The 17,961-nt window shown below is 36.8% G+C and overlaps 1 protein-coding gene across 10 annotated transcripts in view; it reads right to left on the reverse strand.

Moving 5' to 3' along the window:
* The window catches only part of LOC108754510 (retinoic acid receptor RXR), a 101,854-nt gene that overhangs the window by 5,067 nt on the left and 78,826 nt on the right, over positions 1-17,961 (reverse strand). For 8 of the 10 annotated variants that reach the window (XM_018496865.1, XM_018496872.1, XM_018496870.1 and 5 more), the window contains 2 exons: positions 15,979-16,099; positions 14,917-15,078 (listed from right to left, as the gene is read on the reverse strand). In XM_018496865.1, the coding sequence (XP_018352367.1) occupies positions 14,917-15,078; positions 15,979-16,099 (283 nt within the window). Of the gene's footprint in view, positions 1-14,916; positions 15,079-15,978; positions 16,100-16,670; positions 16,699-17,961 lie in introns of those variants that run through there. The other 2 variants (XM_018496873.1, XM_018496868.1) reach the window with 2 other exon arrangements.

A 17,961-nucleotide genomic window follows, 5' to 3' on the forward strand; every position in this document is an offset into this window, starting at 1 on the left:
AATTTTCTTCTCACTTTGTTGATCTGTAACATGCCTAAAGAAATTTGAAAACAATTTCGACTATCTATTGTAAAAGCTTGCAGCTTTCTCTGCAAAATCATTTTTTAAAAATATTTTTACGATTTTTTATTACTGAGTTATCGCGGATTAAATAAAAGGAGTATTTTGACTTTAATTGCTCAGAACTCCAAAAAACATCGTGACGTAATTATTAAAACAGATTCTTAAGGTTGAAACTTTGCTTTATCAAATAATATAATTGAACGTATATAACGTAATGATATATATATATATTTGAATAAAAATTTTACAAAAATACGTCATGACTTTTCCGACAACTCAATAAAATCTGACCTTTAAAGGGTACTTTCCGAATAAATGTAGGTGAATATGCCTTGAAATTAAAGAGAGAAAAAAACCAATTTTTAAAGGTAAATTAAACAGAGTTGCAATAAATTCCTCATCCTAAAATTCCATAACTTCTCCTTGATTTTCAGACAAAATGTAATTATTTTCCCTAATGCTTAATATTTTAAAATTTTTAGTTTCGTTCTGGTTTTTAGAATTTAACATAACAATGTAAATTACTATTAATTGCATTTAACTGTTAAATTGATTCATTCCAGAACCGCGTAGATGTGATGTATGCATATTAAAATTTTTTAAAGCCGAGAATTTTAATTTTTCAGAAAATTTTGCAAAATTCCCTGACTTTTCCCCGACATTTCGCTAATTTCTCTAATTTTCAGTTTTGTGACAACTCTGTTAAACTATTGGCCAGACTAAAAAAACGTTACACATTTATATATATCATTGCGCTATCCACGGCACTTGAAAGAAATAAACCATGACCGAGTTTGTTCCAGCTGTGGTAACAAAGTTATTTACCGCGTCATTACATTCTGTTATATCATAATTAATTGCAATCATTCCATTTTATAAATCGCGATACATTTATTATAAATTATACTCTACTTTCATTTCGACTCTCAAAGTGAATTTCAGAATCATTAAGTATCATTATCGCGATGTGTGTCCCACGTAATTATAGCTTAAATATTTTTTAATAATGAAACTTAAAATAAGCGAATTCCATTTCATGTTCATTTCGATTTCTAAAGCGAACGTCGGAACCGGATGAGCGCAATTAAATTTTTTGCTTTGGTTTAAGAAGAAACGCAAGAAGTTTCAAAATAAGAAGGATTGTAGGAAATTAATGTTGCGTCACAGGATAATCATGTTGTCTTATCCATTCGAAAGGTGAATCACGACGGAGTGTCTCGTATTTCGCGACAGCGTGACGACTCAAGTCCATCGAACGATTTGTTGGCACTCTTCTCCGTCACATTCTCACATCAGTTTCTCCGACCTGAGGATGCATTGGAACGAAGTGTCGCGAGTTTACGGCTTCTCGCGTGCGATTCTTACAGCGAACAGCTGTCGGGAACAATACCGCGCAAAGATAAAAGATCGCTTGGCCTCGGTCCATCATCGGAAATGGCTGCTAACGTTAATCTTAATCTCATGAAAAACACCTCGGAATATTGTTTACTGACGTTTGGCGATGACATTATCGACATAAACAGCGCTGCATATGTGCCGCATAGAAATTGTAAATTATTTTCGGCAGTGTAATAAATTTTCACAGCCAACGCATTTTCTTTCCATTCGCTTTCGGAAATCGCGAACGATATTTCGATCATCGCCTCATTCAGCTCGCGGTTGTTGTCGCCGAGTTCGCGATCATCAACGACGCCGTGAGTCACGGCCCCGTTCCTCTCAGGGTCGTCGTTTTTAAAGTTTTGGAACTTCTCCAGAAATCCCGCCCGTTAAGATTGAGAAAATTCGGACGGCGGATTTCGTCAGTGAATTTATTTTCGCCGTTAAAACATCGCGTCGTGTATTTTCGCGCCGGCGACCGCGAAAGATTTCGCGGGAAACGCTCTTTCTCCTCCAGTGACAACGGAACGACGCCACATATTCCGAAAAACGCTGTATCCTACCCAGCGCGAAACAAACAGTGGCATTAAATTCCGCTGTCATCTGCTAAACGTGAATAAAGCAGTGTGCGGCGAAAGATACACAATGTGACGTCTCCGCCGAGCGTGAATGCGGAGCTAACGTAAGATTCAGCTTCAAACAGCGAGAGACTCGGAAAATGAAGTCGAATTTCCCTGCGTGTCAACTCCTAAGATCTGGTTTTTGTACCTCAACCAGTATACGCCTGTTGTACATGAACAGTTTTGCTGAGATATCTAGAAAAAGCTGATGTAGAATAATTTTATAAAGACCATCGAAGGAATTACAGAACGCTCAAATGTTGGTGACAACGCTCCGGAAAATTTTACCATTCTATAAGCAAATGTAGCAGTTTAGGCTACATTTCGATGTATAAACAAAATTATTTTCAGATCTGTACGTAGTTAAATTTATAGACATTTTTAGATACTCTAATAAAATCTTCTAAGTGACAATATTAAAAGATTTAAAAATTTAATAACCAGTTTAAAAGCGTTCTACATAAATATCTTTATAATCCAAGTAAAATTGTATTTTCAGATTCCGCTAAGTTTTTAGACATTTCAGCAAAACCGTTTTTTCCAACTAACTTGAAAATAGAGATATTTGAAGATTGATGAAAGCGAGATAAAAAGTTTTAGCGCAGAGACGAAGAAGCAGACATCTTCGGTCGCATCCATCGCGTTCCTCCGTGGAAAAACGAGCGTTGCATTTATTTGAGTGATTCTTAACGCGTTTCCTGCAAAATTAATTCGCGCAGTCAACGCTGCTAAAAGCCACTGGGAGCGCGATACATTATTCGAGACGATTGCAGCGGGACAGCGGAGGCGCATTCATAAAACGCATTCATGAGGATTTAAAGGTAAATCAAACGGCGCGCCGTACATTGTCTGATTTTCTGGCAGAGTTCTCGCGAGCCGTGTTCCGAGGAGACAAACGATACGGCGCGCTAATCTCGTGGATTTTGCAGAGCGCCGATGGATAAACGTCTATTGAGATGTCGTATTTTATGAGATGCGTCATCGTACTGTCATGCAATCTCAAACGTGCGCTACTGTTGATAAAGCACGTGCAAATGGGGGGCGTTAAATAACATCGAACGCAGAGAGACGCGGATTTGATTCTCGCGGTGATGATTTAAGAGATTTTTGCGAGACTTTTTCGTCCATTTCTAGCAATAATGTTTTTTTATGTTTCTAAACAATATATATTTAATCTTTAAAAGTCATATTTGTACTTTCAAGAAGCAATTATGATTCAGGGTTGCCACAGAAAATGAATTTAAAAATTTCCTGACTCTTCCAGGTTTTTTCCAGATGAAAATGGAAAATTTTCCATGAGTAATATAAAATATGTAAACTTTTACGTTTAGACTCAGGGATTGTAGGAAAGCTAGTCTATATTGTTAAAAACAACGGAAGAAAAGCTTAGTAGCATAGTACAATTATGGGTGCAAATTCAAGCCAGCAAAAAATAAAGTAGTTTTGAAAAAAAGAATGCATTTATAACGAAAAAGAGAGAAATCAAATAAAAATACTGAATAAAATATAAATTTTAATTATTTTATTAAAATCGCACACATTTAAAGTGCACAAGTTTTGAACATATTTGACTATAAACGTCAGATATAATATTGAAAAAATTATATATTAAAACAATTATTTGAAATAGGAGCAGGGAATTGTAAGCAAATTTCGAAATTCCAGACTCTTTTACATTTTCCCCTGATTTTTCTCGGTTTTCCAGATCTGTGGCAATCCTGTGATTGTATAAAGTAATTGTAAGCACGTTATACTATATAATACAACGAAATATTGTTTGCTGTCAGAAATTTTATATATTATTTTAAGATTAAAACTGACGAAATAGTCTCGTTCCTATCTAGTTTAATTTCAATCTTGGTCGGCTGACTCTTCATCTTTTTCTAGTTCTAAATATGATGATACGAGCGAATCGAACTGAAATTAATGTAATCTCTACACTGGTAAAAAACGGACTTGAGGCATTTGCCCGGCTTTTGCCCGGAAGGCAAGAAACTTCCCTCTCGCTGGGAGAGAATCTTTTCATTTCGAAATACATATGATAAATACAGGGAAAGAAATCGCACAGGTGCGTCTGGATGCCATTTACTTGCCGCCCGTTCTCTCGGTCGGGATAACGCTTTTCCACCATTGATCACTAATTCGCCGCTCGATTATACGAACAGAGGCATGAGGTTGCGACACCGCTGTGTCCTTAATCACCACTAGTAAGTGCGGTACCGTAGAAGGAGGAAATTCTTCCCGCGTTGAGTGCGGCGTAATAACGATTCGTGTATCTCACGCTTTCTCAGCGTCAGCGCGAGACGTTAAGACATATATACACCTAGACCAGGCCAATTTGAGCTCCGGAGTCAAAACGCGAAGCCATAAAGAAATTCAATGTGAAGATTTTAGGAACCGTAAAGTGTTGATAAGCGTCACTTAGATGAGTATCAACAACTTTACGGTTCCCGAAATTGAATTGTTTTGCGTCGATGGCTTTACGTTCTGGCTCCGGAGCTCAAATTGGACAGGCCTGACCTACACTGTTAAATCTATAGTGTCAAATTTAACCTAATGTGAGTCGCCACTGTGCTCCTCTACTAAATATATTATTATTTTTTATTAAAACGATAATTAAATTTGACACTATATCGTGTCCATTTCCCGAGTTGAAATTTTTCTCCTACTTTGAATCTTAGTTTTAAGACGTGCGTAGATTGTAAAGACGACGTATTCAACAGTGTCTTGCCTTTTATTCCGATATTCGCACATCTTACAGTACAAACGATATTTTTCCTGTGTGATATCGAATTACAGAAGCAACTCCGAACGATGTGAATCCGCGTTTTTTCCAAGTACCGTCTCCGAAAACAGTCAATTCTGCAGTTCCTTCACAATATTTCTTGTTTTACTGCTTTTTTTTATTTCTTTCTTCTTTTACAGCTTTACTTTCCGTAAAAGCAACTCGCAGACGGATTTAGTAGCTACGTGTATGTTTTTTACTATTACGTCATAAGTGTGTTGTCCAACGAACGGTGGTAAGATCATTAATCCACAAAATTTTTGCGCACCTTTTAATCCAATGCCTAATAATCTCATTACAAATATGAAACGTCTATTAATCTCGTATAAAGATTCGATATAATCCATGATGGAATTGATATTGACTCATACGATGGATGCACTTAACACAGTATTTTGAAACCGAGACCTCGAGTGCTGTCTACTTTAAAGTCTACTTTTCTGCCACAGTTTTTACAAGAAACGCATTGCGAAATTGCTGCAAACACTGTTATAAAATTTAAAATGCAGTACTGGGGTATTATTTTCTGGCATAACAATATCATCCATCAATTTTAATTTTTTGACAAACGTAACTTTCTTCTTCCTGCTCAGTCGATATTTGGATTTGGATTTTCTAAAATTTTCCAATGATTGAAAAATTCTAGAGTCTTTCTGATCCTGACGATCCAATTTCGTTGCTAACGTTTCAACCATTCGGTTGCTCATCCAGACAAAACTGTTACCAACCAACCGTTTTGGAATGCAGCTCTCAAGCTTGCTATTGGTAAATACAATGAATAGAGAAAGACCCTTTTTTGATCTGCGCGAACTTGAACCTTTACGCCCAGTGTCGCAGGTACGCTTACCTGTCGTCTTCAACGCGCTCGAATCTGTTCATCTATAATTTCGTATCCTCTATTTTTCATCGAACTGATTTATGACATTAGTAAAACATTTTTAAGACAATATACTTAAAAAATATGTAAAAAAAATCGATTTTTTTTCATCACCTCTAGATCAGGATGGATATTTAAATCTTATAAAAGCATTTCCTGAGAATTCCAGGTTTCTCCATGAATTTTATTCAAAATTTCAGGTAAGATTAGAGACATTGTACATTAGAGACATTCTAAAACAAATAGTTTAGAAATTAGATATATATAATATATATATATATATATATATATATAAACATAACTTTAAAATATGATAAAAAATATAATTCTCATATTTAAAAAAACAAAAGATATATAAATAATATTTATAAGTAAATAAAAAACTTGCATTATTTATCAAAAAATGGTCAAAAAAATGATTTTGTCAAACAAAATAGAATTTGAAAAATTTCTCTGACAATTTCAACAAAAATTCCATGAAAATTCCAGGATTTTCAAGGATAAAAAAATTCCCTGTGAATTCCAAGTTTTTCCCGGTAGAGGACACCCTGTAGATATATATGCCCCCTTAATGCCATGATGATACCTGATGAGATACGTTCCGATAGCCGAGAACGGAGGCTGTATCGGGTGTTGCATCGTGCATCTCTTTAGCGTGGGCGACGTGGCACACGTGATGCAATTTCTAGACCACCGTGACAGCCGTTTGATCTCGCGGAGTTTATGCGAAAGACAAATATTCATGACACGAGACAAGTGTAGAGTCGTTTGGCCGCGCTTGTCGTCTCTCTCTCTCTCTCTCTCTCTTTCTCTTTCTCTCTCTATCACAGTTGAAAAGACCTTCAACGCCATATGCACAAATAACGTCGGCGCAGAAGCTACGCGTTGCGTGTGCCTCGTAGTTTTTCATCCGAACGCAGGAAATTCCGTTGGAAAAAAAATAAGAATGTACGGCGGGATTACAGTTTCGTTTGATGTGGAAAATAGAGCAATGGCAAGGAGCATTGTAGAACGAGATTCTTAACTCAACGCATTTTGATTTTTGTTTTATCTTTATTTCGTTAATGACGATTTTGATCTATCATTCAAGTCAGTATTAGAAAAAAAAATGATATAACCGTTTTAAAAAATTAAATTTATATAAATTCATATTTTTTTAACCATTTTTAACACACAAAAAACAAGCCAATATATTTATAATTAACATTAATTAAACGTAAATTTACAATTATAATTAATATAATTCTTATATTGCTAAAGTATAATTAAGCATCGAATAAAATATCGCAATTAATTAATTAGAAAAGTAAAAATAATACAAAAAAAATTATGATTTACATATATGTGTAAATTTAGCTAACAGATGTAAAAATAATTTGGTTAGATCATCAAAATTATTATGTAGAAAACTCAAGTTTGATAGGCAGCGCTGCGAAAAATTATGACATTTCAGCAACAAATTTAAGCGTCCTATATAATTACTTCGACGGTTCAATAAAATTATTTTCAGATCTGTATCTAATTAAATTTTTATACACTTTAGAAAAATTTATATTTATGTACTTTATATACTTCTCAGAAAAATCAACCTTTCACGTGTACATACAATTAGCATTCGAATTGCTAATTATCGAATAAATAATCGGACGATACAACTTAAATTGCACGCAGCTCCATTTTATTCTCACTTGCAGGATCATTTAATAACTAAGCTAATTCAAGACATCAAGATACGGTGCTCCGACGGTGGATTACCATGAAATTGAAATAAAATGACTACGGGCGAGTATCTTCCAGCGAACGCGCAGGCAAACGCTCACACGTATACGTTTCTTCTCCCGTATCACGCTGGACGGTCGCGGTGCATTTAATCCGTGAGAAATGGACGCGCGGCGGTCGTGTCGTGGCGCGCGAAAGCAACGCGAAAATAAGAGCGAGCGCATCGTTCTTCCAACTGGTCACAGTCGACCTGCATCCCAACGTTGTGCACGCTATTACTACAATTTGCAGACGAGAAGCATCGCATGACGGTTATACATTACACGGGGCGTATTAACATGTCCGAATGTTGGAGGCACGACCAGTTTTTATCGGACCGATGGCAAGTCCCTCCCCCCCTCCCCCCCTCTCTCTCTCTCTCACTCTCTCTCTCTCTCTCGCCCTTTCCCGGTTAATTACCCGTGCGAGATGGTTACAAATTGCCCCAGAGTATTTTTAATGAGACTAATTAAATTCCCGTGCGAAAACATATACCTGCGCGCTCAGTTACGGGTCGATTGTTTTTTCGCTTTAAATTTAAATTTATCGGACGGAGGCACTCGCGGAATCGACTGCGTTGTTTTTTTGTGATGAAAGAAAAATCCTCGAAAGGAAATCTTGAAAACGCAGAAGCATCGATGTTCGAATTTTTTTGTATTCTACATGGGAAGAACAGTTTTGGTGAAGTATCTAGAAATTTGGCTAGATAGACAGATCTGAAAATAATTTTGTATGGACCATCAAAATAATCATAAACCGCGAGAATTTTGTTTTTATGTGAATTTCGAAAACTTTTTTATTTTAAAAAAAATTATGCGTTGCTAACTGTTAAAATAAAAAGAACGAAAGTATTTTTATAAGTTTCATATCAACAAAATAAACGGTTATTCGTATTAAATATTTTTCTCATTCGCGTTGAAAACAATGAACTGTGAAAATTGTTGACTTTCTAGTAATTAGCTTGAACGTCGTAAATAATTATTTTGACAATCCATCGGAATCATTTTCAGATTTATCTAGCTAGACCTTTAAATACTTCAGCAAAATCATTCTTTCCATGTATTAATCCATACATATTTAAGATACGAGTCTTATGCCCAGTTGCACCAATGTTACTTTGACTTTAAGCAAGGCTTAAAATCGAAGTGACAAGACGTTGATGCGATCGGGCCTTACATTCGCATCTTTGGGAAATCACATTTTCAGAAATGTTAGAATGCTGTTTACGTGAGGAATCTTAATTCTCAGCGTAAAGTAAATGCACCTTCAAATCTTACAATCCTCCCTAAGTTAATAAAACGTGTATCGCGCGATTGTATTCATATATCTCGATTATGTAAGTCAATTAAATTTTCTAGAAGAAGAGAGGAACGAGAAGGGGAAGCACGAAGCGAACTATTCTTGCCAATCTCGAAGACATTTTGTCGGTCGAGGAGGAACGAAACAGCACTGGGTTAAAGGGTTAATTAGCCGCCACTGGAGCAAAGTGCCTATATACGACGAGAGATGGAGAGGGGACTCCCCTCCGCTCCGTAGGAACTACGGGTGGGTAGTCGTCCTAACCTCGTGAGCCAACAGCGGCAAGTCCAAGGTTGACGGAGCTCTGATGCAACGCGAACGTCGGCCAGGCTCGGTGCAGCTATCGCGATACGCGGGGGGGGGCGGTGAGGGGAGGGGGGAGAACGAGGGAAAGTGGGGCGAAGAGGGAGGCACGCTGGCATCAGCGTGCATCGGGATTCCCTGCACGCCCGGCATGCACCAGCCGTACATCAGCGATCGACCTCGGCGTGAGCGCTCTGCCAACGAGAATGGACGATCTCGAGGTCGCTCGCCGATTCGCGGAAACTAGAGCGGAATTCGCGATAATTCGAATGTGTTTTGAATAATCGCGGAATTCCGCAGCTGTGGAAACTGGCCGCTCCGCGAGCCGACGTTGCGCGAAAATGTGCACGGTGCATTGGAGATGCATTGGGAACTGCAACGATAGGGTAAAGTGGTTACCATCTCGGACATGGTACGATTCTGAACGAAATGAGATTTGAATCCAATTTCGAAGTTTAAGTTTGGTAATCCTGATCCTGATTGCGTGGAGGGTAACTGAAGAGTATATTCTACCTAGACAGGAAAAAGTCAAATTTGAATCTCGAACGTTCAAACTTTGTTTCAGGATTTATTTAAATTCCTCACCATTCCTAAACTTCCACTACTTTCCCTGATTTTCAGACAGAAATTTCATTATCTCCTCTGAATCTTTAATATTAAAAATTTTCCTATTTTCGTCCAATTCGAAAATAGCTAATTATCTTATCGAAAGAGCAATTAAACATAGAAATGGAAATTACTATTAATGTTGGGATGCTGGTTGCGTTTAATTGTTAAGCTGGTAATATATTCCGAATTGCAGAGATATGATGTACTGATATTAAATTTCTTTAAAATTAAGGATTTTAATTCTCCAGAAAATGTAAAATTACATTTCTTTTGATTTCTCTGGCCGTTTTCGATTTCCATGACATCTCCCTAATTTCCAGTTTTGTGGCAATCTTGTATTTCGTTCAGAATTGTACCGTATTTTACCCTGTAATAGGACACTTGTCGAAGTCAATTAATTAAAAAGGAACGGAACCGCGTCGAGAGGAAAATTCGATGAAATTAAAATCGAAGGTCTCGTAGTCTTTTTAATCTATCTCGTTAATCGTGCAAGAACTTCATTCGTACGCAAGTCACGCTCGAGATGTTTCACGAAGATTGCAAACGTGTAAAGTCTTTGAGAGAACCCCCTTCAAACGAAAGAATACTAGTCTACGAGAATATAACCTCCGGAGGAAAATGTTGTACATTTACACACCGACAACGGCGTCCTTTTTACGCTCATCTCGTTGGTCTCTTTTTCGTTGAAGTCGTTACGAAGCAGATCGACCACTTTTATCAAGCAAGGATGTTGTTAGCAGATCGAAGTACGGAGTGGATAGATATAACTTGGAATATATGTCTCAGCGCAGAATCCCTCTTCTCCTCCGTGACTTTACTTTCGTCGCTTACACCGCGGTAACTCATGGCTAAATTAGAAAGTCGATACAAGTTTTAATTGGATAAGTTACTTTGAAAATCTAACTTTCGTATTTGAGCCATTTCGTAAAGCCACTGAGGGGAAAATGTTAAGGAGATCTATCGTTGTAATGAAATTCGGGGGCACGCTCGCAATACGGCGGTATTATGAATTTGTATATCGACGATAACAGAACGTTAAAGGTGCAAATGATACATATTACGTATCAATTATAATATCGTTCAATTGAAGATCGATTATCGCGACAATATTAATTTTGTCCTCACCGATTGTGAGAAAAAGTGAAATAATTTTGGCAACGACATTTCATTGACATTTCTGAAATTTAAATACCTGTAATTAGTTTCGTAAAGTAATAAAAACGAAAATAATACTGATAGTACTATACAAATATTAGTTATAGCAACAACGTATGTGAATTAATTGATAATTATTGTATAGTAATTAATTGATAGTAAAATAATAATTCAACTGTAATTACACAGTTCAACAGACCTCGTACAAATATAAGATATGACATATACATCTTTTCAGTCTAGACAAATGTTTTTTTTTTTTAATTAAATAATGTTATAATAAATAATTAATCATTTACTGCAAATCATAGTTTCCTACAGTCACTATATGATTAATATTATATTTTTTTGGTTCGTGTAACTTATTTTTGTTCTTATATAGTATGTTATAATTTTACAATATACGTAGAGGCGTTATTTTCAAATGTCTAGTTACTGGTATTTTTTTTCAGTGCTTATATATTTTCTTAATTTTCATTTATCTCATGAAGCAGACATTCAAATATAATTAGATTAGATTATTATAGTACTCACACTCTAAATTTCTTGCAGTGAAATCTCACCTCCGAGCGAAAATACAACCGTCCTTGAAAAAAAGTGAAAATATTTTAAAAAAGTGAAATTTCACTTCTTTGAAAATTCACTCGAAAAAGAAAGAAAATTATCATTCTTCTTCAAGAAGCGAAGGATTGTATTTTCACTTTCTTGGAGTAAGATTTCACTGCGAGAAATTTAGAGTGTAGACACACTGAGAAAAATCTTTTGGTTCAATCAACAGAAAGATTCACCTAGAATTACGAATGAAAAAAATTGTTTTGCTACTTTTTACAATTTCTAGTTATAACCATTTTCTAGTTATCATAATCAGAAATTCTGTTTAGTCTTACTATTCTGTGGTTGATCCTTGTTGGTTTAACCAGAACACTTTTCTCTGTGTACCTACTGTGTGTATACTTGAGCAGAAAAGATTCCAAAAGATTCGTGGTTCATCTTCTATGGAGCTTACATAGGTGAACGTAAATAATGTAGAAGATGAAATTATTTTATCGCGTAATTGTTATACGTGATAAAAATAGCTCGTTTCGCTGCGACGTTCTCCGTGACGATTACGAAAGCCGACAAATTGCGCGTGTTGACAAGGTGCAGCGGAACGTCGCTGTTGTAACGGCCGATAATGCGGTGTTTGCGATGGAGCAGTTCGGGCGAGTCAGTGTTCGCGTGTTCGCATAAAAGTCATCGCAGATGTTCCTTCCTTTTTCAGCGATGCATTTTCGCGGACGCACACGCAACGCGGCGGTTCGCCGCGATCGGACCTGTTGCAGCTGCGACACGAAAGACGATACGCGGAGCCCGTTCGTTTCTCGCGACGGCCGACGTGCGGTGTGGAAGGTCCTTTTCACCTACTATCGTGTTTCCCCGCCTCGCGCGACGACGCCTTGGCGTTACGTGTCTTGTTGGTTCGTCGACATTTTTATTATTCTGCCAGCCGACGACGGTTCGACGCTCCGCGCCGATTATGCAAACGCGACGCCGCATTCGCAGCTTTTTTTCTTACGTATGCACGCAAGAAGATGAACGGTCGCGCGAAAGTCTCCATTAATAATTAAGGATATACAATAGAAGGTCGCGTGTGTGTCAAAGTTCAGTGTCGGATTTCCGAAGAACGGTATATCGTAACGCGAGAGCTAAGAAATTCTTTTACACGGCGGAATAAGGATACCCGAGAACTTCCGAAATATTGATTTCAGCCACGTTGCGTAATCTGGCAAATTAATCCGAAGCGATTGTACAAAACGTTATTAATTTTATAGAACTACCAATTTGATACTATTTTGATTTGAATAATCATGTCAATTTTTTTCTTTCTTGTATTAGATATACAGTACAGAATATTGAAGATATGTAAATGTAATATGAATAATTTCAACAATATAAATATTACCAAAATAATTCTCCAATAATCGAATAGAACAAGAAGTTATTAAATTAATTGGCAGTTTTAGTTTTAAGATATCATTGGCGGTTTTAGTGTTGAACCTAAATGAATCAGCTGTTTCGATCTCAGCGGAACGATCCCATTTTTCGGGATGCTTGTCCTGCTCTGTCCCGTAAAACATTAAATGTCTCAATTGAAATGAACAGTAATAAAACAAATCTGTTGAAAAATATTTTGTAAATTTTGTAAAATATGTTCAGAATGTGTATTAAGTTCCAAGAAGTAACGCAATAGTTGAATATGTTTTCTCTGCAATGACAAACAAAAGTATGGACAGCGGAGAAACTCAACTCTGAGTTTGTATTTTAAAAGCAATATTATAATAACGAGATAATAAGAGAATTTTATGCATTTCTTAAGAGAGAAAATGCGCCTTCCTTATTAAAAAATAATTTTCGAATGATAAATATAAATAACTGTATTATCTTTTTAAATAAATAACTATCATTATACATCTGTAATAAAGTTATTCAGCTTTAGATCCGAAAATTATACGATGTCGTCATCTTAAAATTAAACCAAGATGATAAACTATATCTAACGTAAAATTTTTTCCACGTGATTTTAATATTCAATTGGAATCATGATCGTTAAATGCGATCGTAACTTTGCAGACGGTACACCAAATACTTTGACGAGCACGTGTATCCTCTCCCCGAAGAAGTTAATGCTAATCCGTCGAGTAAAGATACCAGACAGCCTCGAGACTTATCGAGCGTTAAATAATTGAGGAAAGGTCGACGGTTGCCTCGAGAACTGTATTCCGCCACTAAAAATGCCGAGATAACAATGTCTCCGTGTCTGCACTCGTCGTTCGTCCACTCGGTTTAATTATTCGGAATCGTGTTGCTTGCTTTTTGCGCATCGCGTGCTTACTTCGATTGAGCGCAGGTCGAAGAATAGATAATTGGAAAAAAAACAAAGCGTTTATCGGCGGTGTTTTATCGCGACGCATCACTATATAGGTAACATAAGCTGCATAATAAATAAACGGCTCGCTTATTATTATTGCATTGTCGGTGGAACTTGTCGGTAAACGAATTATTCACCGTCCTCCCCAGTGAGACGAGAGTCAGGATTATCAAGCGAATCTGGAGGACCTTGAACCTCTCGCGACAGTAAAGTCATCCGACGACAATGATGACGACGACGATAAATTCATATTCATAGGACGCATCTCAGTTTCTCTTTCCAGGGTTGTTTCTCATCCTAAAATTCCACAACTTTTCCCTGATTTCAAGACAAAATTTTCTAATTTTCCCTGCGTGTGACTTCAGTAATATTTCAAACTTTTCTTACAATTTCGTCCTACTTATTTGAAAACCGTTAAACATTTTCTTAAAATTAATTTAACGTAGCAACGTAAATTAATATTAATGATGCTGACACTGCTTGCATTTTTAATTGTTGTTACTACCAAAACTGTGTAGAGTAAAATGACGTGCATATATATTAAATTTCTTTAAAGTCAACAGTTTTAATTTTTCAGAAAAATGCAAAATTCCCTGACTTTTACTTCATTTCCATTTTCTGTGGCAAACTGCTTTTGTAGCAACCCCGCTTTCTCTCTTTTTGGGGAATCTTTATAATTCGTGTGCTCGTTTCCTTCGAGAAACGCAATGGAAGAGCAAGGTAATTATTTTGCACGATGAAATGCACAAGGGATACACAAACGAGTTTGTTCGCTCCTATTGAAGTCGCCGCTCGAAAGAGATTCAGCTGCAATCAAAACGCCGATTACCCTCGAGCGCGTATATTTCTTGAATAAAATCGCAGCGCGTCAAGGATCAAATTTGCATGACAAATAGCGAGGTACGCGAGGAGTCTTACTTCGTTAGACTTCCATCGGATACATACTTCCTTACGAGCGTATATTAAATTGAAGCATTTTCTGTGGGTATCACGAGAGATATCGCAACAAATTGTTCCTCGACCCTTCACGGAACTCCTTCACTTCAAAGTGGAAAGGTAAGGAGAATGGTAAGTGGAAGTCAATAAGGTTATCGGGGTTCGCTCGGCCGATCATTTGTACTAACGAGTTCGTTGCATAACGACACGGAAATGATAAACTCACCTGTAAACGCCGTAGTGTTTGCCACTCGCACGGTCGCCGCAGATCGAACACAGATGTTTGCTGCCCGACAAGGGGTGATTAGGCGGATAAGGCGTGACCGTTTTGCTCTGGCCGCTGGGCGATGTACTCAGGAGGTTGCTGTGACAACCAGCATTGAAGGGTCTTTACATGCAAAGCAGAGAACGATCGTCTATGAGAGCTACGCCGCTACAAACCGTAGCATGCACATTTTCGGACACGCCCTGTGTGTGCTAATTTATAGATTGCGAAAGATGCGCTCTTAATCCTCCGGAGCTGACCGTGGATCTATTGGATGGACCCACTAAATAATAAATCTCTTTGTCGAAAAAATATCAACCAGTTTCATTTTCTGCGTGTTACGTTTATAAATTTAGATTATTTTTATTAAAATGTGTTATAAATATGCAAAAAAATGTCGAACAATTCAATTTTCTTTATGTTACATCTGCAAATTTATTTTTATTAAATATGTTCTTGATATATTCGTTCTTTTTTATATGCATTATACCTGTCTATTTTGAAATTCCTTGAAATTAATTGTTGCCTTTTAATTAATATACATAAATACCTTGATAAATACAATGATTTTTCAGTTCTATATACATGATGGGTCGTTCATGGATTCATTTTTATCATTTTTACAAGTATATACAAAAAAAATTAAGTGATTCTTACATATTATAATTTAACATCTTTAAAAATATTTATAAAATTATGTTATATTTAAAAAAAATGATAGAAATTGTTATTTAACCAAGTGCTTCAAATATTTCAAGGAAAAAGGCACGAATGACTCAATCGTGTGTATTGAGCGTTAAATGAGTCTTATAGACGAAGCGCCAGTAACTTAGTTCAGGACGGTTAAAATCTTAGGAAATCATAACGAGCAGTATCTCTCGCAATTCTTTCAATTAAAAAGAGATAATCGCGAGAATTCTCTTTATAAAAAAAAAGGTCGTTTAAAAAATTCGTTTATTATCGAGTCTAGTTTTTATATGAATATTTACTAAGAACAAATTAAAGTGTTATAAGAATACCTACCCTGGACTGTTGGGACCCGATGGGCTGAAGTTCCCTGGGTTGATAAGGGCTGTGTCGGGCTTCAAGTCGAGAGGACTCTGCGGACCCATCGATGACATCGCCATATTGTTCTCTATCAGCCCTGAAACGAAAAAAAAAAAAAAATCAAATTTTTATTTCATCAGAAAATTTCACTTTATACTCTATTTATTTTATTAATATTTATTTTCTACTCGATGCCTACGCGCCGTTCCTCCGTCTATAAATTTTTTCATACGTCGAACGATCACGCGCAATAAAGAGCAAGAAATCGCCTTCAATGCAAATCACAGACAATTCTTGATGTTGCGTGAGAAGCGTATCTATTATGCGACCGGTGCCTCGCGGTTGGTATCCTTTCTAAAGCGGTGAAAGGGCGAAGATCAGCAGTAAGGCGCCTTTTCCGCGTCTTCCGTGTCCTTCGACATTCCTCTCGCGAGGACGACGACGCCTCTCGATAGCGAATGCTACCGGCGCCGCTCGGCAATTTACAATTACGGTAAAACCCGAGATGTGAATCGTAGAGTTCGAGATTGATCGGATCGACGCTTCGAAAAGAAAGTTCGTGCTCGCCGCGAGAGAAAGATAGGAGCGATTCTGCTCTCGAAGGTCGAGCGAAATTACGCGATCACGAGACGAATGCGAAGTGCCAATGGTTGCACGAAAGCACTTACCCTTAACGTGTTGAGGCCTCGTTCGCCTCGAGTAGACTCTCATTATCCGAGAATCTCTTTCCTCGGCATCACGTGAATGTGAATTCTTTCTCTTGCTGCGAAACGAGGAGATTGCACTTTACGTGCCGATAATATCTCTGGTATATCATAAGTAATAATACACTATATTTAATCGACAAATTGAATATTTATTATCTATTTAATTAAGGGAGACTAAGATCTTATGAGTTTAAAAGTAGCGGCGACTTTCATACTCGCAGATCTTGGGATAAGAGGTTGTCTAATGGTATGTAGATCTGAACGCTTGAAAAATTACTAGAAGGATTTATGAATATGAGAATCTATCGTCAGAGTAATATGAATTGAGCCGTCCAAGTGCATTCACGATTTAAAGTGAGAATGTATAATTGTTAAATTAATGTCAAATTGGGTTGACTCAATTTGAGCTGTTTTTAATTCATTTCTACAGGATATCACTCAATACGTCGTTAACTAACAACGAGGCAATAGAGTTAAACAATTTAATTCAAGAAATGTATTAAATTGATTCAAATTTAACTTATTATTTACTAAATGCATATGTTGATATTATTCAAGCGGGAAATACAGACTCTTGCATAACGCATAATCCGTATAAAAATGAATCAAAATCCTTCATTTCTCTTCTTGCCTTTGAAATAAACGATTCTGACAGGTTGATTTTCTTATGCGTTATGCAAGAGTCTGTGCTCCCCGCTTTTTACTCTTTGAAAGCAATTTGACCACAGAAAGAAATTACTCTACATTTTCACACGCAAAACCTGGAAATCAAAAATAACAAAATGGTAATTCACCTACCGCCACAACATAAATTTGAACCTATCAACTAAAGTTCTTCAGCTAAAGCTTTTTTTTTGCATCGGTACGTACATTAAATTTGTTATTTTGGCTCGTATAGTATATCCTTCTTAACATACTCGTTGATCTTTTCACATCTAACAGGGTAGAAGTAAAAGTATAGATTTAAAAGTCTGCCAAATTCTTCCAGATTCGTGTGACATTTATGACTCTAAATGTCTGGCAAGATTCGACCGTAATAACGTAAAGACCCTCGAAAGTGAGAGTTGGAAACAAATGCCCGAGGGGGCAAGAACCCCATGAAATAAGGGGATTCGTGAAAGTGGTCTTGTACATAAAAGGGTCTGGTGGTTTCACGCAATCGACAATACGTTACTGACGTTTGTATTAGGGCTCATTTCATCGGCGCGAGATTACCAAAAAAAAAAAAAAAAAAAAAAAAAAAAAAAAAAAA

Source organism: Trachymyrmex septentrionalis, unplaced genomic scaffold (genome assembly GCF_001594115.1).
Source record: "Trachymyrmex septentrionalis isolate Tsep2-gDNA-1 unplaced genomic scaffold, Tsep1.0 scaffold8, whole genome shotgun sequence".
NCBI classification, from domain to species: Eukaryota; Metazoa; Arthropoda; class Insecta; order Hymenoptera; family Formicidae; genus Trachymyrmex; species Trachymyrmex septentrionalis.